Source organism: Erpetoichthys calabaricus, chromosome 18 (assembly GCF_900747795.2).
Source record: "Erpetoichthys calabaricus chromosome 18, fErpCal1.3, whole genome shotgun sequence".
Lineage (NCBI taxonomy): Eukaryota > Metazoa > Chordata > Cladistia > Polypteriformes > Polypteridae > Erpetoichthys > Erpetoichthys calabaricus.
This window is the reverse complement of record NC_041411.2, coordinates 3,614,587-3,639,472: the sequence shown is the minus strand read 5'-3', so window position 1 is coordinate 3,639,472 and position 24,886 is coordinate 3,614,587. Positions and strand designations below refer to the sequence as shown.

The 24,886-nt window shown below is 42.9% G+C and overlaps 1 protein-coding gene across 2 annotated transcripts in view; it reads left to right on the top strand.

Annotated features, from left to right (window-relative positions):
• rnf215 (ring finger protein 215) overlaps window positions 1–24,886 on the top strand; it is a 34,351-nt gene that overhangs the window by 6,981 nt on the left and 2,484 nt on the right. For both annotated transcript variants that reach the window (XM_051921554.1, XM_028824409.2), the window contains 7 exons: window positions 4,700–4,771; window positions 9,985–10,070; window positions 13,931–13,985; window positions 14,252–14,356; window positions 17,694–17,810; window positions 21,854–21,997; window positions 24,041–24,143. In XM_051921554.1, the coding sequence (XP_051777514.1) occupies window positions 4,700–4,771; window positions 9,985–10,070; window positions 13,931–13,985; window positions 14,252–14,356; window positions 17,694–17,810; window positions 21,854–21,997; window positions 24,041–24,143 (682 nt within the window). The remainder of the gene's footprint in view (window positions 1–4,699; window positions 4,772–9,984; window positions 10,071–13,930; window positions 13,986–14,251; window positions 14,357–17,693; window positions 17,811–21,853; window positions 21,998–24,040; window positions 24,144–24,886) is intronic.

Sequence of the window (24,886 nt, the reverse complement as noted above, 5' to 3'; positions counted from 1 at the left end):
ATATAGCAACACATTAAATGTGGGGGGGTGGGGGAGGTGACTAAGTCAGTATGATCGGGGGGTTGTTTGTATAGTTTATTTATTATGTACATGTTCTTCTTAAGTTTGCATATGCTGGATTTATGTCCAGGTGTCAGTTGATGGCGTTTTCATTTGATAGCCAAGACTCGCAGAAACACGAAACGCAGTTTATAGTATCCCATGCAATTCTTGCTCAGTGGTATACATAGGACAAACGTCAAAAAGAATCTCAACACGTGTGCAGGAACATCGCAACGCCGTTGGAAGAAAGGACGCACTATCTTTGATATATGCACATACTAAATCGACAGGACACACATTCAACTGGGACAACGTAAAAGTAAAATTTAAGGCCAGTACAAAAAGTGCCAGAGAGTTGGCCGAGTCTTGGCTATCAAATGAATGAAATGTCTGTCTTGATCATACGGACTTAGTCACCTCCCACACCCCCCACTTAATGTGTTGCTATATATTGCCTTTGATATATATATAATAATGAGAGAGAGAGATAGACACAGTATGTATATATAGATATATACATTTACATACACAAGGGATGTTCAAAAAGTTTCCTCACTTTTTATATTTTCATTGGAATCAATGAAGGCGGAGGAGTAGTAATTGGGCATTAAAAAGTTGACTATGTAGAAAAGTGATGTAATTTGTTTTCTAAATTCTTAATAGAGTTAAAAAATAGTGTGGAAACTTTTTTAATGTCCCTTGTATAAAAGGTCTTCGTCTTAATGGAAAGCTTATGACCTCAGATATTCTGGAAAATAAAAGAAAATAGGTAGCATCAATCTGGTGGCCACTTTACAGGTGGGAGAAAAGTTTATTGTAGTAACAGCACAGTCATTGCCAGCCCGTCTATTGATAATCGTCCAGGGCACGGTGCCTACCTTTTCAGCATTCATTAGCAAGTGCAATTTCTTTAGATTTTATTTTAGGAACATAGTGCCACATGTTTCACTAGAAATACATAAAGCGAATAAAGTTCATCAGGACAGCAGAAACTTTTGAAGCTGCTATAAAAATATATATTAAGTCCGCTGTCTCATAGCTGTTATTTCCATATGTGGTTTAAAGAAGTTTTGAGAAGAACAATCCTAAAAAATTTGTGTTAAATGGATGGCTTTGTAGATGCGTGCCATGTGCCGCCATTTGCTGTATGTGCTCTTGCTTTGTTCTGTGTGCTCTCAGTTCTTCATGCATTATTTGCATCTTGGTATCAATAAAACAAAAGCCTCTTTTAGACGCTGTCACAAAATGACCTGTTTTAGGTTAATTTATTCAAAACAGCAGCCTTGAGGGTTCACAGATAGAGCCACCTGGTAAGTAAAGCGTTAGTACGCGTCACCCATGGGACTCTGCATCTGCATAAGGAAACCACGATGTGCACTGAGTACGAATGAAACCAAAGCCTGCAGTAGGCAATGTCAAGTGTGTTTACACATGTTTCAATAACCCGGTTATTCACAGAAACCCTTATTCTAGTTAGAGAAACCAGATTAACACAGGTAGATTTCTCTGCAATTATCCCGGTTATGTGCCCATGTAATCCCTTAACCGGGTTACATGTAAGGATTTTGTAGTCTGCACATGTCTGTTGCACTCTGTTAGTCTGCACTTGTCTTTGGTTCCATCAGCCAAGGGGGGAAGATAGTGGAGACATCCACAAGGATACATTTCCTAAGGCAAATGCTCTGGCAGTCGCAATATTCCTTCTCCTGGTTCAGAATAATCTGTCTCAATATTTCAGAAATTATCAAATTTATCTTGATAATCCGAACGTACAATGCTAGACCCAGCAGTACAATCTCTGGAGCAGTAGGGTAGTGCATTAAAAGTAACGGACCTCATGTAGTCTGATTACTTTTTATAGTAACCAGTAACTTAACAAAAGAATTATTTTAATGAAGGAAAAAAATATATGCATTATTATTATTTCAGCAAAGAAGCACACGTACGCCGGTCCTTTGCAATGCTCAGTTGTGCAGCCAAGCAGAAAAGACTGCGCTGTGTGCAATCCAGTAACAGGAACATAGGAATAATAAAACAGCAGTTTAGTTTCAGTCCAGCTATTTGCTATAGATATTCTATGTGAGTGGGTCATGCAGCGGATAGTGTGTTCACACAGTGAATCTTTGGGGGCTTAGGTCGAGTATGTTAAATGGGGATGGACTTGTTTTACTTCAAAGCACGTGAAGGAAGAAATGTATTTGTAAGACACAAGGAAATAATCACGTTTGGCTATGTTTCTGGTTACTTTCATGAAGGTTCGTGTATGGGCTTAGGATTTAATAACAAGTGCTAGTCAGTCAAATGTGCAGTTTTTCATATAAAAGAAGAAAGCCTTACACAAAACATTTTATATAGTAACTGAAAATGTAATATATTTAGTTCATTTTCTTTGTAACCAACTAAGTTACTTTTAAAAGTAATGTTCCCCATACTGCTCGGGAGATTCAGGCTCCATTGTTGTTTTTGGATTCATGGTGACTGTTTTTTTTTTTTTTTAGCAAATTTTTATGATAGCAGAGTGTTTTCCCAAATGAAAACTCCGTAAGGGCACTCGCATATGTGAACAGGTTGTAAAAATAACAACAGGACAAGGTTAGACATTTGGGGCACCTTGCAGCCAAACCCAAATAATTCTCAGTAATAAATGCAAAGAAAACACGTGTTATCAGTGGTAGCGCTGCTGCCTTGCAGTAAGGAGACCTGGGTTCGCTTCCCGGGTCCTCCCTGCGTGGAGTTTGCATGTTCTCCCCGTGTCTGCGTGGGTTTCCTCCTGGTGCTCCAGTTTCATCCCACAGTCCAAAGACATGCAGGTTAGGTAGATTGGTGATTCCAAATTGTCCTTAGTGTGTGCTTGGTGTGCGTGTGTCCTGTGGTGGGTTGGCACCCTGCCCGGGATTTGCCCCTGAAATGAAGGGATTGTGTTCAAAAAATGCTTTAGTTGCCTCACATTTTTATGCAATTGTTTTGTTCACCCCACTGAATTAAAGCTGAAAGTCTGCACTTCAATTGCATCTGAGTTGTTTCATTTAAAATTCATTGTGGTAATGTACAGAACCAAAATTGGAATAAAGTTGTCTCTCTCCAAATTTTGTCCAAATATTTATGGACCTAACTGTAATTTCCATCTCATTATTGATGACAAACCCTTGAATCATAAACTTGCAATCCAGAAGAGCCGACTTGTGATTACAGAATGGATAGAAAAGTCATGTTCCGCAATTAATTAATGGACAGATTTTGGGATAGCTTAGCTGTTCGCTAAACAAATGAGCTTGATGGAGTAAGTGGTTTCCTCTCGTTTGTCAAATATCTTAAGTTCTTATGTAGATTTTGTTGGGCTCCTTTTCTGTTAAGTTTTAAATTACTTTTGTTTTCCTGTCTAAACGAATCTGTGTCATGATGTGTATTCTAGTATTCTGTAAAGGTTGTAATGACATTTTCATCTGTGAATTTGTCACAGTACTCCGAGTTCACACTCTGTGAAGGATGCTGTACAAAAATAAACTGAAGTCACTTGAACAATTACATTTATAGATGGCTGCAATGGACTCTTCTCCTATCCAGGTTGGCCACTTACTCCCAGGGGTCCTCTACCCAGAAAAGCAGCTTTAGAAAATGAATATTTGACTAAAATGTCCCTGAGTGCTATCGAGTGCCTGGAGCTAACTTCTGCGCCATGTCTCATCATCAAGTTTTTCCATGTGAAGCCTGAAAACCATGAGGACTGATTGAGGTCATTTATGTTTGGTAGAATGCCTAGAGGGGGCTGAGTGGTCTCGGGGCCGCAGAACCCCTGCAGATTTTATTTTTTTTCTCTAGCTATCCTTACTTTTATTCTATAGTATTGCCTAATTTTATTTTTTATATTTTATATTTTTTCTCTTCATCACATTGAGCTACATTATTTGTATGAAAATGTGCTATATAAATAAATGCTCGCCCCGTTTTCTGACAGCCAATAGCGTGCTGCCTGACGGAGCCTGCCCTCATTCTATTATGGTATGTAAAATACGTGAAATCAAGCAGGCGAGCTTCTCTTCTGTTTGTGACCTCCAGTGCTGTGCCCGTCTGAGCTGGCAGTGGAGTGTTAACAGCTGTGGTGCGTTCAGTCAGTGTGTGTTCCTTTTATACCTCATCTGGCTAAACATTCATTGGTTCTCAACTCTTGCTTGCAGAGAGCCTGCTCCTCCAACCGGAGAGAGCATCAAACCTGTCTGATTTTATTGTAGCCCGCCGCAGTCATTGTGGATGTCACACAAGACGATCGGCTTCATGGGAACGCACTGCCGACTGCCTCTCACTGGCTAAGATTATGTACATGAAGTCTACGACAAAAATAGCTGGAAAAGACGTCTAACGTGACATGGGTGCTAGTGATTCAATTGATTCAGTCTGCGCCGCTGGTGATCGGGACCTTTGTCCGGTTTGCATGTCTCTTACGACAACTTTATAAACCAATGAGGTGACGCTGACTTTGAACAGAATGGCTTGCCATTTTGTCATTGACTTTCTGATTCATATTTTCCTTCGTATTTGGCCATCCATTTTACACCTTTGTTCAGATTTAATAGAAACAGAAACCTGTAATTAACCTTTTGATTGAGTGTGTGGTCTCTTGGTAGCTATAAGCTGACGCCATGTTTTCTTCTCCTTCTAGATGAAGCGAGCTCTGGTTTTGGGAGCCTCGGCCCTCCTGATTCTGGCTTTGAACCAGAACACCATCAGAGAGGTAAAGCTTGCAGCTTGTTGTCTCCATTTGTAGGCTGAATTGAGCATCCATACAACACCTATCATCTTGAAGTCTGCTTTTTGAATAAAAAATGGCATTTCTAATTCAAATTTGAGAAGACTATAATTTTTTATATAGATATAATAATAATAATAATCATTCCTTACATCTACATACTACTTTTCTCACTACTCAAAGCACTTCAGTGAGTGGGGACCAACACTAATGATTTTTGTGCCAGTATGCTTCACCACACATTAGCTGTTAGATGGCGAAGGGGTGAGAGAGACGGTTAGGGGATGATTAGGGTCCAGAATGACTAGGTCATGGTGGGCAGTTTAGCCAGGACATTGAGATACACCTTGCTCTTTATGAGGGATGCCCAGGGATCTTTAATGACCATAGAGAATCAGGACCTCAGTTTTATGTCTCATCTGAAGGACTGCACCGTTTTTAGAACACAGTGTCCTCATCACTACACTGGGGCATTGGGAGCCACACACAGACCACTGGGTTAGCGCCCTCTGCTGGCCTCACCAACATCTCTTATAGATACAAGAATGGAGGGAATATGGGGAAACAGTGGAACTAATCTCACTGTAATTAATTAGTTTCCTCGCTACATTCCTAGTTTCTATATAATAATTGAAACAACTTCAGTGTTTCTGCTTAGGTTATAAACTAATTCAAAAAGCTTCTGGTTCTGTGGCGTAATACTTGTTTTCCTTTCTCTCTGCCATTATGTTGTAAACCAGCTAAAACAGATGCATAAATTACTAGCACAATATATGATGAAAGTGTGAAAAAGAGATACTTTTAATGTGAATTGCTTCTTTTAAGACTCCTGTAAATTCAGTTCATAATTAAAACTTAATATGATTAGTCTACAGTTTCAAAAGCTGAAGTTTTTCCACTCCAGGACAGTTAGTTATTTAAGGTAAGGAAGACAGAAGTTTTTGTTTAGGACAAACAAGTAAGAATTTCACCGTACTCTGTGCAGTAAACATGATGATAGTGACCCTATAAAGATGCCATCCCTGTCCCACAATGCATTGTGGCATTTACCTGTCACTCAGGAGGTGCTGTTTCAAAGTGCCTTGCGTAACCAGCGCAGGAGAACAATAGAAACAGTGTGTGACAAATTTGGCTTAACACTAGAATTACCAAAGCCTACGAAAAAACTCGTAACTCCGTCCCACTTTAAATCCCTTCTCACCTCTCTGTCAGCGTCTTTTGTCTTGTAAATGTGTCGATAAGCAGCAAGCAGCCTGCTATCGCATCCCCCCAACGCCGCACAAAGTTTTCTCAGCTCAAGTCTGTTTACCTGCGTGTCAGTTGTATAGAGTGAGAAGTCAAGCAAAATCACTCCTTTTATAAATACTATATCATTATTTTGAACACATGCATTTCATGTGTGTTCCGTGTCTACAACATTCTATGTAAACACATTGTTAAAACAGAAACGTTTGTCATGTTTTAGTAATAATTGACAAAATGTAGACATGAAGCGTATAATGTGTGAAGCCTGAAGTCCAAATATTAAATAAACACTTTCACAAAAGGTACAAGTATAACAAAACAAGTGTGGTTCTTTTCAAGAATATTAACTGCAGAAAAAGAACCCACGTTAGGGTGCGACATTGAAATGCCATTGATACAACCACTTTTGTGGCTTAACAGTAAGAACTGCTCACAGGTAATCAAAAGGTCACGAGTTCGATCCCACACGACTTCCTTTTGAGAAGTGAACTGCTCTTATTTTTACTATTTTAGAATAAAAACACACATTTGATTTGAGTCTGTAACAACGGGAGTAAATGTATGGTACTTTTTTTTTTATTCAGTTTTATTCTCCCAGTTGCGTTCACACTCCCCCCAATCTGACACTGCCGTTTTCACATAAAATCGTGCTATAACAGAGGTGAACTCGGATGACGACGAGGGTTCTACATCAGAGAATGAATGCACATCGCACTTTTGCTGTTGCTGTACATTGTATATGTACACGGGAAGCTCTGCAGTCTACTTGTGACTTTACGCTGTAGGAAGTAAGTAAATAAATCAAGGTAAATAACATTCGATCTGGCTTTTATATACAAACTACAGCGATGGCAGCTTCCACCTGCAGCTATAGACTCTTCAGTATGCGGGCGACTCTCCACCCTAGTGTTTAGATCTGGACGATGTATGTGCCAAAAAAGACATCTGACTGCATTCTCGTACCATTGCTCGTGTACTGAAGTGTCAGCATTTTCGTGGCATTACACGTGTACTTTTTGAGCATGCCCGTGTTGATCAAACACAGGAAGCTCTGAAGTCTACTTGTGACTTTACGCTGTAGGAAGTCAGTAAATAAATCAAGGTAAATAACATTCAATCTGGCTTTTATATACCAAGTACAGCGACGGCAAAAGTGTGATATGCATTCTTTCTCTGATGTAGAACCCTCATCATCATCTGAGTTCACCTCTGTTATAGCGCGTCTTTATGTGAAAACAGCAGTGTCAGATCGGGGGAAGTGTGAACGTAACTGGGAGAATAAAACTGAATAAAAATGCAACGCTAACCTTTCCAAGTACCATACATTTACACCCGCTGTTACAGACTCAAATCAAATGTGCGTTTTTATTCTAAAATAGTAAGAATAAGAGCAGTTCACTTCTCAAAACAGAGTTGTGTGGGATTGAACTTGTGACCTTTTGATTACCCATCAGCAGTTCTCATCGTTACGCCACCAAAGCAGCCGTGTTAAAGACGCGTCAATGTCACACCCTAACGCGGGTTCTTTTTCTGCAGTTATATTCTTGAATAGAAGCACACTTGTTTTGTTATACTTGTACCGTTTGTGAAAGTATTTATTTGATATTTGGATTTCAGGCTTCACACATTATATGCTTCATGTCTACATTTTGTCAATTATTACTAAAACTTGACAAACGTTTCTGTTTTAATGATGTGTTTACATAGATTGTTGTAGACACGGAACACACATGAAATGCATGTGTTCCAAATAATGATACAGTATTTATAAAAGGAGTCATTTTGCTTGACTTCTCACTCTATACAACTCTAAGCAACTGACGCGCAGGTAAACAGACTTGAGCTGACAAAACCTTGTGCAGGGGTGGGAGGATGGGATAGCAGGCTGCTTTCTGCTTATCGACACATTTAAAAGGCAAAAGACGCTGACGGAGAGGTGCAAAGGGATTTAAGGTGGACCGGATTTATGAGTTTTTTCGTAGGCTTTACTCATTGAGCCGAATACTGAATATGCCATTTATTGCAATTGTTGCCTCAGTTAGTTTCCTCCCTATCCAGTACTTGATATCTAAAACAAAGCCCAGCACTCACATACTGACATCCATCTCAACTCCACTTCTCATATCTTGCCATTTACTTGGCTCTCCTGATGACAGCAAATAATGTACAGTATATACCTCGATGCATGCTGTGTTCCACCTCAGTGGGAATCATCCACTAATAATAATTCTTTGCATTTATATAGCGCTTTTCTCACTACTCAAAGCACTCAGCAATTGCAGGTTAAGGGCTTTGCTCAAGGGCCCAACAGAGCAGAGTCCCTATTGGCAATTACGGGATTCGAACCGGCAACCTTCCGATTGCCAGTGCAGATCTCTAGCCTCAGAGCCATCACTCCGCTGTAACAGCAGCATTACAAATGTCCAGTCCGTCCCTAGAATTTTAGGGTCTTTTTCAACCAAGTTCTTTAAAGCAGTTAGGCCACTTCCAATACTCTGATGCAGTCTTTTCTGTCTTGTTTAGGGGAACAACAGTTGTGAAACAACAGCTCTGTTCTGAGTAACCTGTCACAGCACACTCTGCTCTGATGAGCCTCTTATTTCTGTTAGGATTTAGTCTTGCCTATGTTACACTTGATCACGATATCTTATATATACCGTATATGCTCACGTATAAGATGGATCTTGTAATCCGAAAAAATCGATCATGAAATCAGACCCCGATTTATACGCCCATTCAAAAATTTTTTACATCTTCTTGCCTCCTGCAATCTCGCACCACTTTCTCAGACACATCGAATTTTGTTGCAGCAGCGCAGTTAACAATTTCTTCGGCAACGTCAACGACATTTAATTTAAAATCGGCTTCATAATCTCTTCTGATCGAACGCTCCATCGTAGATAAGGGATGTTCTTACGATAAAGGTGTATGAGGGTATGAGATACAAAAAACACTAAATAGTGCAAATGTCACTTCGGAATAGTTCAGGTATCACCGTGTTGGTCACGTAGGCATGAGGGAGAGAGATGGGGGGGGGTTAGGAACACACGCTGATACAGCGCATTGCCGTGCCCACATAGAAAAAAAAGGCTGTGTGTTCCGTGGTTACTCTCTCAGGTGGGCGTTAGCATAGCATAATCTCTTGGACCAATAGCGTGAGTTTTCCACATTCAACTTATACGACTGATATTATAAAATACCAGAAATTATAGGATAAAATCAAGTCCAACTTGTCCGTGGGAGAACTTATCCACGAGTATATACGGTAAATGTCTACGTATGGAAGTGTGCGTGTATGTGTGTGTGTCTGACTGTACGGCCTAGAAGTGAGAGGTGGAGTCGGGGTAAGGGCTCCACCTACGAGGAAACAGAAACTCCCATTTCCATTAATACACAAGCAAGGTAAGCACATTGGCAAAACAAAACTTCAGAAGAAAGACCATCGCTTAGCCGCTAATGCACAAATGATGCGAGCACGTCTGCAAAACGAAACCTTCTATTAGAGCGATGCCCAGAGTAGTTCCTTTCAGTTACCTGACATCTCTACATTTCAGTTTTTTTCCTGACAATTTTAATAGTTTCTAGGACCCCAAGCTTTTTATAGCACGGGCTTACGCAGCTAGTTTTAATATAAAGACTGAAGAGCATTCTGGGTACTCGAGTGCTGTTCTCCACTGGCTTAAGTCCAGCATGCAAATGGTTTTCTGTAGCTTCCTCTTTCCGTCTAGCCTTCCACGTTCTTTACACTTTGATTCACTTTAGTATTGGAGTTGGGATTTCACCAGACATCCGCCGGCATCACACCTCATCGTAGAAAAATGAGCAGAACTTCTTAAACGCTAACTTCTACAAAATTTCAGATTTCATATTTGTTGAGGGAAATGCACACGCTTGATTCTTCTCTTTGATACTGCAACTATTTTCTCATTGCCCGTTTTGCATTTTTGTTTCAGATGGACCTGTCCCAAGTGCTTTCCAAGCCCATCATTGTGATCCAGACATCAGAAAATGTCACGAAGCTTATTGGCGCCCTTTTACGGTAAAGAGACGCGTTGCATTCCTCTTTTGCTTGTTCTGTGTATTCCTTCAGCTGGTCATCCTGTAGTCTAGTAAATTTACGCTGACCAGAGGTATCCATGTGCTTAGGGTTCTATCACCAGATGTCAGCTAATAATGGACAGTTTGGTTCTTGTTGTTTCCTTCCTTGTACCTACAGCCATATCGCATGCACTTCAGAAGACCCGGCCAGTACTTGGATGGGAGACCACCTAGCGAAAGGTTGTTTTGGTGTTGATGAGGCCAGCAAGGGGGCGATTACCTTGTGGTCTGAAAGTGGATCGCAATGCCACCAGTGCAGTGACGGGGACACTGTGCTGTAAAAATGGTGCCATCCTTCAGATGAGATGTTAAGCCGAGGTCCTGACTCTCTGTGGTCATTAAAGACCCCTGGGTATCCTTTCTAAACAGAAGGGTGTATCCTGATGTTCAGGCTAAATTGCCCACCACAGCCTAGTCTTTCTGGCCCTCTAATTGTCTCTCTCACTCCTTCACCACCTAATAGTTAATGTGTGGTGACCACACTGGTATAAAAATGGCTGATGCTGTATCATTAAGGTGGGTACCACACATTAGTGGTGGTTTAAATGGCTCCTCACTCACTATGAAAAACGCTTGAGTAGCGAGAAAAAGCACTATATAAATGTGAAGAATTATTATTATTGGTGGTGCTGTCCTCCTGCGACCCTGACTTGGATTAAGGGGGTTTCAGATTGTTATGGTTGTTCCTGTAAATTGTAAAAGTTAACATGACATTTTCAAACTTGCTTTAATCCAGTTCAGAGCTGTCAGGGTACACATCCTTAGCAAGCAACATCTGGCAGAAGGCAGCAACTAGTCCATTGTGGGTCCGCTCCAGAGCAGACCCAGTTTAGAACTGCTAGTTAACGTAACAGGCCTGTCCTTGGGATGTCGCTGTGCAGACATGGCGAGGATGTTCCAACATAACAAAGACCATGACCAGGTGTGGGATTTCAATCCAGGAGTAGATCCGTGCGTCCAGGGGACAGAGGTTCTAATCACTGTGCCTCCCAACTGCCACAATTCTGTCTTCAGTTTAAGATTTATTTGTCACATAAAGTTAGGTCCATAAATATTTGGACAGAGACAACTTTTTTCTAATTTTGGTTCTGTACATTACCACAGTGAATTTGAAATGAAACAACTCCGATGCAGTTGAAGTGCAGACTTTCATCTTTAATTCAGTGGGGTGAACAAAACGATTGCATAAAAATGTGAGGCAACTAAAGCATTTTTTGAACACAATCCCTTCATTTCAGGGGCTCAAAAGTAATTGGACAAATGAAATAACTGGAAATCAAATGTTCATTTCTAACACTTGGTTGAAAACCCTTTGCTGGCAATGACAGCCTGAAGTCATGAACTCCTGGACATCACCAGATGTTGGGTTTCCTCCTTTTTAATGCTCTGCCAGGCCTTTACTGCAGCGGCTTTCAGTTTCTGTTTGTTTGTGGGCCTTTCTGTCTGAAGTTTAGTCTTCAACAAGTGAAATGCCTGCTCAATTGGGTTAAGATCAGGTGACTGACTTGGCCATTCAAGAATTGTCCACTTCTTTGCTTTAATAAACTCCTGGGTTGCTTTGGCTGAATGTTTTGGGTCATTGTCCATCTGTATCATGAATCAATGTGACTGCTGTATTTATCTGGATTTGAGCAGATAGTATGTCTCTGAACACCTCAGAATTCATTCGGCTGCTTCTGTCCTGTGTCACATCATCAATAAACACGAGTGTCCCAGTGCCACTGGCAGCCATCACACTGCCTCCCTCCACCTTGTTTTACAGATGATGTGCTATGCTTTGGATAATGAGCTGTTCCACACCTTCTCCATAATTTTTTCTTGCCATCATTCTGGTAGAGGTTGATCTTGGCTTCATCTGTCCAAAGAATGTTTTTCCAGAACTGTGCTGGCTTTTTTAGATGTTCTTTAGCCAAGTCCAATCTAGCCTTTCTATTCTTGAGGCTTATGAGTGGCTTGCACCTTGCAGTGCACCCTCTGTATTTACTTTCATGCAGTCTCCTCTTTATGGTAGACTTGGATATCGATACGCCTACCCCCTGGAGAGTGTTGTTCACTTGGTTGGCTGTTGTGAAGGGGTTTCTCTTCACCATGGAAATGATTCTGCGATCATCCACCACTGTTGTCTTCCGTGGACGTCCAGGTCTTTTTGTGTTGCTGAGTTCACCAGTGCTTGCTTTCTTTCTCAGGATGTACCAAACTGGAGATTTTGCCACTCGTAATATTGTAGCAATTCCTCAGATGGGTTTTTTTCTGTTTTCGCAGCTTAAGGATGGCTTCTTTCACCTGCATGGAGAGCTCCTTTGACTGCATGTTGTCTGTTCACAGCAAAATCTTCCACATGCAAGCATCACACCTCAAATCAACTCCAGGCTTTTTATCTGCTTAATTGATAATGACATAACGACGGACTTGAGCACACCTGCCCATGAAATAGCCTTTGAGTCAATTGTCCAATTACTTTTGAGCCCCTGAAATGAAGGGATTGTGTTCAAAAAACGCTTTAGTTGCCTCCCATTTTTATGCAATCGTTTTGTTCACCCCACTGAATTAAAGCTGAAAGTCTGCACTTCAACTGCATCTGAGTTGTTACATTTCAAATTCATTGTGGTAACGTACAGAACCAAAATTAGAAAAAAAGTTCTCTGTCCAAGTATTTATGTACTTAACTGTACGGTTATTGTGAAGTCCAATGAACTTGGGAGCTGATCTGCTCAACAGAGGCCCACCAGACTCCTAAGGCACTTGCAGAGTTCAGCTGGAGTGGACTCCAGTAATGGTGAGCAGGTAAAGCAACTATAAAAATCGCAATCTGTTATCAACACCCTACAAGGAGATGAATGACAGTTAATACTCAACTTGGGTACCACTTGAGTTTAGGGTGCTGTAAAAATGCATCTCTTCCTCATTGACTGCTATGTAACAAGACCTTACACTTCTTTGTGTCTTCATAACACTTGGAAAGCATCAGCAGAGTGTTTATTCATCTCTACAATGTGACCGTCTAACAAAACTCCACTTTGCAGTGGTCTGAGGGGGCTTCACTGAGACACATTTCTCTTGATATTCTGTTCAATATGCCATACTGCACAGAAATGAATTACCGATCTACTGATGATTGAGAAGTGTAATGGAGAGCCAAAGAAGCCTTTCTAAGTAAATGAGTAATAGATACATTTTTGCAGTACTTAAACTAACTTGTTACCTCTGTATAAATAGGTCGAAATAAGAACCTAAGATTTTTTTAATAAAAAAATGTTTTAAAATGCAAGAACAAAAGGGGCACAGAGGAGTTGCCTAAAAGGCAATCCTAAAGCAAAGTCCCTACACACAGCCCAGAAATCTGAATCCTTTAAACCAGGACGTTGGTCCTGGAGGGTCGCAATGGCTGCAGGTTTTTGTACCCAACCAACTGCTTAAGTATGGTTTTATCTTGTAATGTATCCTCGAGGTTCTAGAAAGGTGCAACTAAATAAAATGTATTATTAACGGTTTGGTGGGGGGGGGGGGCTCAGTTTAAAGTTAAGTTAGTGGTTTTATTATACATTTTTATGAGGAGACATGCAGCTTAGAATTTCATTACATGAGGTACGCCTGGCTTGACTTGTAAAATTATATTTGTAAATTTGACGACTTTTATTGTTATCACTTTCCTTTTCTTTTTTCATTTGAATCTACTAATAATGCAGGTGAATTTTAAGAGTTTAGCATTTCCTGTTGGTTTTTTTTTTTATCTTATTTAAAGTGAGCGTCTCCTGTGCCCCTCATGAAAAACTGCATTGCCGTCTCTTTTCCTTTTTTCAGAGGTCTCCGAGCAACTGCAAAGATCACATACAAAACCATCTTGCAGGACAATCTGGTAAGACATTTTGGATGACAAATTTGAGTGCTTGGCGTAGGTTCACTGCTTTGCAGCTTGACTTGACGTCACAAATCGGATCGCTGGCACTGTACTGTGCAGTGTCCCACCTGTAAGCAGAATAAGGGGACGGTTGGCCTGCCATTTGTTTACCAGACGTCAAAATCCTTTGATAGCTGACTTCAGCGCTCACCGTCTCAATTAATGTTAAACACCGCTAATCCATTTAGTTTGCCCCATTGACCTTTCGTGCAATTCCTTCACAGGGGGCAACGCTGACTCTGTGGTCAAGCTGCGGCCGATCCAGAGGAGGGCAATACGGAGAGTGGCAGGGGGTAATCTGCACAGGAGAGACCAACTCGCAAGTGCAGGTAATCGGGGGGTGGTTTAACCATATTGGCCAAGCAGACATCAGCACCTTTTAAAATAACCTGCTTGTGTCCTTCAAATGTTTTCTGCCCAACTCCTAACCTAACGTACTGCTGTGATTTGTCAGGCTCCCTGGTAGTCTCTCTCTCTCTGTCTGTCTCTCAGCGGAATTGCAGGACTTTGTGAAATCTTCTTCTTCTTTCAGCTGCTCCTGTTAGGTGTTGCCACAGCAGATCATCTTCCTTATCTTTCTATCCTCTGCATCTTGTTCTGTGACACCCATCACCTGCATGTCCTCTTTAACCACATCCATAAACCTTCTCTTAGGCCTTCCTCTTGCCTGGCAGCTCTATCCTTAACATCCTTCTCCCAATATACCCAGCATCTCTCCTCTGCACATGTCCAAACCAACGCAATCTCGCATCTCTGACTTAGTCTCCCAACTGTCCAACTTGAGCTAACCCTTTAATGTCCTCATTTCTAATCCTGTCCATCCTCGTCACACCCAATGCAAATCTTAGCATCTTTAACTCTTCCACTTCCAGCTCTGTCTCCTGTGCCACCGTCTCCAGCCCATATAACACAGCTGGTCTCACTACCGTCCTGTAGACCTTCCCTTTCACTCTTGCTGATACCCGTCTATCACAAATCACTCCTGACACTCTTCTCCACTCATCCCACCCTGCCTGCACTCTCTTTTTCACCTTCTTTTCCACAATCCCCATTACTCTGTACTGTTGATCCCAAGTATTTAAACTCCTCCACCTTCGCCAACTGTACTCCCTGCATCCTCACCATTCCACTGACCTCCCTCTCATTCACACACATGTATTCTGTCTTGGTGGTCCTACTGACCTTCATTCCTCTCCTCTCTAGAGCAGATCTCCACCTCTCCAGGGTCTCCTCAACCTGCTCCCTACTATCGCTACAGATCACAATGTCATCTGCAAACATCACAGTCCACGGGGACTCCTGTCTAATCTCGTCTGTCAACCTGTCCATCACCATTGCAAATAAGAAAGGGCTCAGAGCTGATCCCTGATGTAATCCCACCTCCGTCACTCCTACCACAGACCTCACCATGGCCACACTTCCCTCATACATATTTTGTACAACTCTTACTTACTTCTCTGCTACTCCCAACTTCCTCATACAATACCGCAACCGAGGCACCCTGTCATATGCTTTTTCCAGGTCCACAAAGATGCAAAAACTTCACAAATAACATTTGGCACAAATAACCTTCTTGCTGCACTGTGTGCATGTTTCAGCACCATTGGACACATCAGATGAGGTGACATTGATTTTTCCCACCACCACCTTCTTTCAAAGACCAGTGCTGCCACACCACCTCCGCTACAGCAATAACTGCTAACAACTGGTATTTCTAGTGCTCAGTCCACCTCTAATGATCAGTATGGGCTGTCCATAACTGATGACTTTGTGAGGGGCTCCATCCAGGAAAAGCCACAGAGCCAGATGGAATTGGTCCTGGGCCACTTCAGTCCTGTGCTGACCACCATTGCCGTATCCTCAGTTACCTGTTCATTCTCACCTCACTGAGGCTTCAGAAAGTGCTGCTTGCTGTGGAATGTCCTGCATTGTAAGCTAATGATCCTTATGTCCCACATCATGAACATCTTCGAGAGGTGTGTCTTCTTGTGGAAGAACATTTGGACCCATTGCACTTTATCCATCCATCCATTATCCATCCCGCTGTATCCTAACTACAGGGTCACGGGGGTCTGCTGGAGCCAATCCCAGCCAACACAGGGCGCAAGGCAGGAAACAAACCCCGGACTGGGCACCAGCCCACTGCAGGGCCCATTGCACTTTCTGTAGGAGTGAAAAATGCAATTGTCTATCTGCTCCACAAGAATGGCTGCATTGTGAGGATGATGATTTCTGATTTCTCCAGTGCCTTCAATGCCATGCAGCCATCCCTGTTAAAGTAACCTCAGGGATGAAGCCGGTGGTGTCCTGGATGATGGACTATCTGATGGGCAGACCGCAGTTTGTGAGACTTGGTGGCCATGTGAGCAACACTGGAGCACAACAAGGAGCAGGCCTGTCTGCTTTTCTCTTTACTCCAACTATAAATAGCAGGTCAGGTCACCAGCAGAAAATTCTGAGATGATTCTGTACGTCTGGGGTGTATTGATAAGGGAGATGAGTCAGGGGGAGAACTTTTAGAATTGTCTGCAACTTAATATCAGCAAAACCAAGGAACTGCCTCCTCAAAGAGCCTTAGCTTGTGGGTCAGTGTTCATGGAGCAGATGTGGAGGTGGTGCACTCTTAAGTACTTGGGGGGCCAAATCAATGAAAGGTTACACATGGTCTCAGAACACAGAGGAACTAGAGGAGAAAGGGCAGAGCAGGCTCTTTATTCTTAGGAGACTGCACTCCATTAACGTGGGCAGTGACATCCTTCACACCTGAGCTCTGTGATTGCAAGTATGGGGTGCTGTTCCAGTAACATCACTTCAAGACAGGCCCACCAAATCAAGAAGCTGACCAAGAAGGCAGCCTCAGTTGTGGAATACCCCCTAGACCTGCTGGAGGTAGGGGTGGAGCAGGCTGATGGCCATTATGAACAGTGCTCCTCATCCTCTCTATGATACATCAGCACTGAGGACATTTAGCCATCCAATTATTCTACAGAAGTGTGTCATAGTAATGGCCTTTGTAGTGCCTCACCGTCATTGCCGTCTTATCTTCAGCCAAGTCAGAAGGTGACGGTGGTATTTTGTCATAATATTTCTTGAGCTTCTGTAAAAAGCTAAAGTTCCCACCTTGGGACAAGATAGATAGATAGATACTTTATTAATCCCAAGGGGAAATTCACAAAGTGACAAGTGAAGTGCTATGTATTCATTTTCCCACTCGTCAGTTTTGGCGGTCATGCCCCGCAATAGCCTCACTGGCTGAAGTCAAGCCTGGCGTGTGGTTCTGCTGCAGATTCTCATCTGCTTCAAAATGTGACATGATGAGTGTTTGGAGATGCTCTGCTGCACACCACGGTTAAGAGCTGCTGTTTCATCATTTGTGGCCTTAGTGTGTTAGTGTGACTAGGGGTCTGCCCCTTCTCCTCAGACCGCTGTCATTCACTCACAGAACTGCTGCCCACTTAATGGATTTTTTTGGTCTGTTGTCCCCTCTTCTGTATACCCCAGAGACTAAAGTGTATAAAAATTCCCAGAAGGCAGCTGAACCACCACATTTGGCACCAACAGGCCTCCCAAACAACATCTGAGTAGCAGGCGGATGACTGGATGTTCGAGTTAAAGAGCAGGTGGGCCTCATGAAGCGCCTCATTTCTTTGTGTCTCCATCTCACAGAAATGTCTCCAGCAGCTCTGGAACACCGTCCTGTGGGCCCTGCTTATCCTTTGCACTGGCGTCGTCGTCCAGGCCCACTGGCAGTATCGGCTTGAGCAGCTCAGTGAGCACTCTGAGGTAAGTCGTATCAGAAGTAGTCCTCTAGCTGCACATTTATTCAATAGCAACAGTTATGGTGAACTGATGATTACACTGACAGAGTCCTCAACAGCCTTTGGCCGTCGCCATTTTTGTGGCTTTCTGCCTGTTTGGGAAACGTCCACTCATTTGATGGTGTTTTCCATTTCTACCATTACAGGCTTGAAAAACAATCTTCAAGCCTTTATTTTTTCCGTATGCAGAGCTCCTTGTCCAGTTTACGTGAATGAGAATATTCGGGACAGATGACACGTGACAAAAAAAAAAAAATGGTTCCAAAAGTAGAGTTTATAAAAAAAAAAAATACAAAGAAACCAACCCTGCTCTGGACATTCAGTCAAACCTGAGTGACTTCCGTGTCACCAGTGAACCAAACGCATGGGAGGAAAGCCACATGAACCCGGTGCTGAATCAGGGGCCTGTGCTCCTCCCCAGTGTAACATGCATTTAGTCGGATGATCACAAAGCTCTGTTTTGGTCTCCTCACATCGCAGGACCTTCTTCCAGCCAATTTGAGTCTTCCGTGTCTCTGTGCCACTCCCATAAAATTTGCAACAGATGTGTGACTCCAGTTGGCATGGTGGCGCAGTGGGTATCGCTGCTGCCTCGCAGTAAGGAAGCCTGGGTTCACTTCCCCGGGTCCTCCCTGCGTGGAGTTTGCATGTTCTCCCTGTGTCTGCATGGGTTTCCTCCCACAGTCCAAAGACATGCAGGTTAGGTGCATTGGCCATCCTAAGTTGTCCCTAGTGTTGGCCGGGATTGACTCCTGCAGACCCCCGTGACCCTGTGTTAGGATATAGCAGGTTGGATGATGACTGACTGATGTGTGACTCCTTCAGAGTCCTCAGAGGTCTTTTGGTGGCCTCCCTCACTCGTCTTTCTTCAGTGTCTGTGCATGGCCTGCTCTCTTTCTGTTTCTTCAGGACTGGTTTAACAGGATAGTCAGTCCCTTGGAGATTTTCTTGTTGTCATCCCCTAACTTGTGCTTTTCATGGAGTCAGGCCACCATACTGACTCACCACAAGATGGACCTGCAGAAACAATCAACTGGGACCCTAGACTGGTGACTTTCACTGAACTAATGATAAGGTGACCAGGCGTCCTGTATTGTTCTGGGATGGTCCCGTTTTTATGCACTGCAACCCAGAAAGTAACAAAATGACCTAATAATAATAATAATTCATTACATTTATATAGCGCTTTTCTCAGTACTCAAAGCGCTATCCACACAGGGAGGAACCGGGAAGCGAACCCACAATCTCCTTACTGCAAGCAGCAGCACTACCACTGCGCCACCTGAAAGGAGAATGCACCCCCTAACCATCACCCACACTTCAAAGTAATCTGTGTATACTGACCTGGCCTGAGTAATATGCTGTGTCCCGTTTTGGGACTATGAAGATCTGGTCAGTCTAACTAATGATGGGACCACTACGACCACAGAGCTGCACCACTGATGGTTTTGGAGTGTCATTTTAAAGGGAGTTGAGCATGAGGACCGTCAGTTATTGTGTACTTTATATTTGTAATTCATTTAAGACCACTTTACAGAGATGACATTCAAGAGACTCCTCACGGGGGAAAATGAAATCTTCTGCGATTCAGTGTGTTGTGTAACAAACAATTGTGAAAACGTCCAAGGGGCTGAATACTTCTATAGGCTGTCTATTATATAGCGCCTTTGACATCTATCTATCTATCTGTCTATTATATAATGGCTTTCACATCTATCTATTATGTAATGCCTTTCAATCTATGTATCTCATCTATCTATTAGAGAAAAGCCAAGCAAAATGACACCTTTTATTGGCTGACAAATAGATTACAATATGCAAGCTTTTGAGGCAACTCAGGCCCCTGCTTATTATATAGTGCCTTTCATATCTATCTTATATATACAGTAGTGCCTTTCACATTTACAGTACATCCAGAAAGTATTCACAGCGCATCACTTTTTCCACCTTTTGTTATGTTACAGCCTTATTCCAAAATGGATTAAATTCATTTTTTTCCCTCAGAATTCTACACACAACACCCCATAATGACAATGTGAAAAAAGTTTACTTGAGGTTTTTGCAAATTTATTAAAAATAAAAAAACTGAGAAATCCCATGTCCATAAGTATTCACAGCCTTTGCTCAATACTTTGTCGATGCCCCTTTGGTAGCAATTCCAGCCTCAAGTCTTTTTGAATATGATGCCACAAGCTTGGCACACCTATCCTTGGCCAGTTTCGCCCATTCCTCTTTGCAGCACCTCTCAAGCTCCATCAGGTTGGATGCACAGCCATTTTAAGATCTCTTGAGAGATGTTCAATCAGATTCAAGTCTGGGCTCTGGCTGGGCCACTCAAGGACATTCACAGAGTTGTCCTGAAGCCATTCCTTTGATATCTTGGCTGTGTGCTTAAGGTCGTTGTCCTGCTGAAAGATGAACTGTTGCCCTAGTCTGAGGTCAACAGCGCTCTGGAGCAGGTTTTCATCCAGGATGTCTCTGTACATTGCTGCAGTCATCTTTCCCTTTATCCTGACTAGTCTCCCAGTTCCCCACAGCATGATGCTGCCACCACCATGCTTCACTGTAGGGATGGTATTAGCCTGGTGATGAGCGGTGCCTGGTTTCCTCCAAACGTACCGCCTGGCATTCACACCAAAGAGTTCAATCTTTGTCTCATCAGACCAGAGAATTTTCTTTCTCATGGTCTGAGAGTCCTTCAGGTGCCTTTTGGCAAACTCCAGGCGGGCTGCCATGTGCCTTTTACTAAGGAGTGGCTTCCGTCTGGCCACTCTACCATACAGGCCTGATTGGTGGATTGCTGCAGAGATGGTTGTCCTTCTGGAAGGTTCTCCTCTCTCCACAGAGGACCTCTGGAGTTCTGACAGAGTGACCATCGGGTTCTTGGTCACCTCCCTGACTAAGGCCCTTCTCCCCTGATCACTCAGTTTAGATGGCCGGCCAGCTCTAGGAAGAGTCCTGGTGGTTTCGAACGTCTTCCACTTATGGATGATGGAGGCCACTGTGCTCATTGGGACCTTCAAAGCAGCAGACATTTTTCTGTAACCTTCCCCAGATTTGTGCCTCGAGACAATCCTGTCTCGGAGGTCTACAGACAATTCCTTTGACTTCATGCTTGGTTTGTGCTCTGACATGAACTGTCCACTGTGGGACCTTCTATAGACAGGTGTGTGCCTTTCCAAATCATGTCCAATCAACTGAATTTACCACAGGTGGACTCCAATGAAGCTGCAGAAACATCTCAAGGATGATCAGGGGAAACAGGAGGCACCTGAGCTCAATTTGGAGCTTCACGGCAAAGGCTGTGAAAACTTATGTACATGTGCTTTCTCAATTTGTTTATTTTTAATAAAATTTGCAAAAACCTCAAGTAAACTTTTTTCACGTTGTCATTATGGGGTGTTGTGTGTAGAATTCTGAGGAATAAAATGAATTTAATCCATTTTGGAATAAGGCTGTAACATAACAAAATGTGGAAAAAGTGATGCGCTGTGAATACTTTCTGGATGAACTGTATCTATTATATAGTGCCTTTCACATCTATTATATCATTTCTTTCATATCTATCTCTTATATATAGTGCCTTTCACATCTATCTATTATATAGTGCCTTTCACATCTATCTGTCTATTATATAGAGCGTTTCACATCTATTATATAGTGCCTTTCAATCTGTATCTCATCTGTCTATTATATAGTGTCTTTCATATCGATCACTTATATATAGTGCCTTTCACATCTATCTGTCTTATCTATGTTATATAGTGCCTTTCACATCTATGTCTATTACATAGAGTGATTCACATCTATCTATCTATGTTATATAGTGCCTTTCTTGTCTATCTACCTGTTATATAGTGCACTTTTGGGGCCACATGTGACATAACTTTCACAAACCAGATTGAAGTTGCAGTATCTCTCACCCCCACAATCTGTGCTGTTTTTTTTTTTTTAAACTCTGGCCTTCCTTCTTCTCCATTTCCTCTCCCTCACTCACTTGTTTTCCAGCTGTACCCCAAACAAGATGTCGTCAACTGCCTGGCAGCACTGAAGATCAAAAAATATCACCGGCCGAAAAAGAAGTGTGAAAAGACGCTGAGGGGAGAGGCCGAGAACTGTGCCGTGTGTCTGGAGCAGTTCAACAACAACCAGGTACGTCATCGAGGAAGACGCGCATCATCTGGGTGAGCGCCAGCTCTTCGGTTCGAATCGTTTGGCTGCTGTAATTTCTGGGAATTACCCATTTAAACAGTTGTAATGCAGCGCTCTTTGTGCTGAAGCGGCACGATGATGTTGGGATTATCAGGGTTCAAATTTGTGTGTGTGTGCGCTCTCCGTTCTGCCAGGACAGGGTAGATGGAGCACCTGATGCCCAGTGTAGAGCCATGTAGGCTTCAGGCACACCTGAAAGAGTTGAGAGCAGTGAGAAGGACTGAATTGTTTAACTTAAAACACGTCGGCTCAAAATGCAATGCTTACTACGTAGGAAACACCACATGAAAAAGTTAGTAGACCCCTTGACATATTTTTTTTATTTCTTCTTTTTTAACCTGTGTGGTCCTCTCAGGTTTTGGTCTTCATTAACACAGTGTCTTTAGATAAATGTGATACAACAAAACTAACATCAGGCATCGATGAAGTTTGTACTCCTTTGTAGAATTTAAATTTAAAAGCTGATTTTACACGTGGAACAAGTGAAGTGCGCCCCTCCATTTGCGATCGCTCAAGTACTCGAAGTTTAGATTGGGTGCAAATGATTAGAACATCATGAGAGCAGACCTCGTCCCGTCCTCCTTTTGAAACGAAACCAGCCATTTTTTGCAGTGTGTGTTATCACTAAGCCAAGCCACCATGCTATACAGTCTTGGGAGTTCATCTACAAGGGTTGAAGAATCCATGTTGTTTCAGCAACTACAACCTGACAGGTACAGACCAGATGCTCAAAGAAGTCTCTAAGCTCTCCAGGATTTGATCACAGGACCTCCAGGTAGCTCTGCCATTAGAAAGGTGTGCCAGGCGGAAACCGACCACAGTGTACAGCCAAGACGTCTGGGACAGATGAGGCCTGAGAAGACATGTTTGTCAAAAACCAAAGACTGCATTCGGCCAGAGGAACTTGGCAGGGTGGTGGAAATGCTCTGGTTTGGGGGCAGAGGGCCACCATCCAATCCACTAGGGGAGTCTTCACGTGATGATGCAACATGACAGCAACACACAACATACAATCCACCCCGGAGTGATGGAGAAGAAAGAAATGGAGGGTCCTGGTTGAGGGGCCAAGTTACAGCTCGGGGGGGCATTGACAATGGGCTTGGCAAACACAAGACGCCCCTCAAACATCACCCAGCTGCAAGGGGGGGGGGGGGGGGGGGGGGGCTTTGTGCCTGTTTGAGAGTGTCTAGAAACGTTGACTTGTGGGGGGCAACGCCAGCTGTTAGAGCCAAAGGGGGACTGGCAGAAGTGGCATATCCGTTCATGTTTCATTAAGTAAATATTAAAAGGTCAAATTTACTCTCTTTTATTTTCAGTTACACCCCTTTATGTATACATGCTGTTTAAATGAAGACGAAATCTTTGATATTTCCACATCTCTCTATTATATAAAAAAAAATCCTGAGACGAGAGGAGACTTTCTCAGAGAGACACTTTGACGTCCCGCGAGACGAGACTTTGTGCCAAGAGATTTAACCCCGGAAATAAAAGACAAGGAGTAGACGACAAAGTAGAACTTAGTAAAGAATTCAAAGCTGTTGCTGCGACACACATGAGAGCAGGTTAGAGATAATGGAAGGACGAAAATTCAAAAGTCTCAAGAAAATGAGGGTAAAGATCGCATTAGCGCAAACAAACGGAAATTATTACTCGGTGAAATAACGGAATAGCGGAAAGAGATCGAATATATTGTGCGGATTTAAACTTTGAATTGGAGACTTGTACATCGTGTTGCCGTCCAATGAAGAGGCCTATCCGCGAGAATTTGTTGTTTGGTGAAAGTGAAATCCACAAACGAGAGCGGCTGAGACGTGAGGTGGCAGGCCGGGGGTGTTGGAGAGCAAAGGACCCTCCCGCCCGCACGTGACTGTATGTGGGCGTGTTTCTGAGGTGGGTGTCGATTCTGTATTTAAATGTAAGGCGCCGATCACACATCCTCACTCGGGTTGTTTTAACGCGCCGCCCTCTCTTTCTCTTCTGCAGCGTCTCCGTGTCCTGCCCTGTTTGCACGAGTTTCACCAGGACTGCGTGGATCCCTGGCTTCTCCTGCGCCAGACCTGCCCGCTTTGCAAGCGCAGCATCCTGGGTGAGCATCCAGAGTTTGTGTTCCTCACATTTACTTTAGTTTCTAAACCACCTCAGCTTGTCTATGAGAGATGCCAACCTGCAGATTGCTGTTGCTTTTCTATACAGAAGCAGAAGAGTGTGCCAAGGTAGTAAGGGATGAGCCTGGGGCGTGTGATGGGTTTTCTGACTTGGTTTGGCAGCACCTTGAGATCAGTGACGTGCGGTGAGGGTCATGGCTGGTGACTCCTTCAGAGTGAGATTTACAAATCTATGAACCCCAGAGAGTCACTTATTGACTATTCACTTGGCAGCCAGCATGCACATTGACCACCGGTTATGTTTCATATCTCATTCTTTACACACACATTGGTAAGGCGCATATTTGGCTATTAAAGAACGTTACGTTTCTAGCGGCGAGAGACAGCGGAGAGAGCACATTTGGTCCTCACCCTCCATGTGTTCTAAATTTGCCATTGCAATTCCACAATTCCTACTCATCCAAAACAAATGAAGGTATAGATAAAACGGATTTCAGTTTTAACCCTAATTGAAATATTTAATTGTTTTTAAAAGCTTTTAATTCTGATGCGTTAATCAATTTTATTACAGACTGTTCAACAACAGGATAACAAGAAAAACAAAAGAATATTTTATCCATCCATTATCCAACCCGCTATATCCTAACTACAGGGTAACGGGGGTCTGCTGGAGCCAATCCCAGCTAACACAGGGCGCAAGGCAGGAAACAAACCCCGGGCAGGG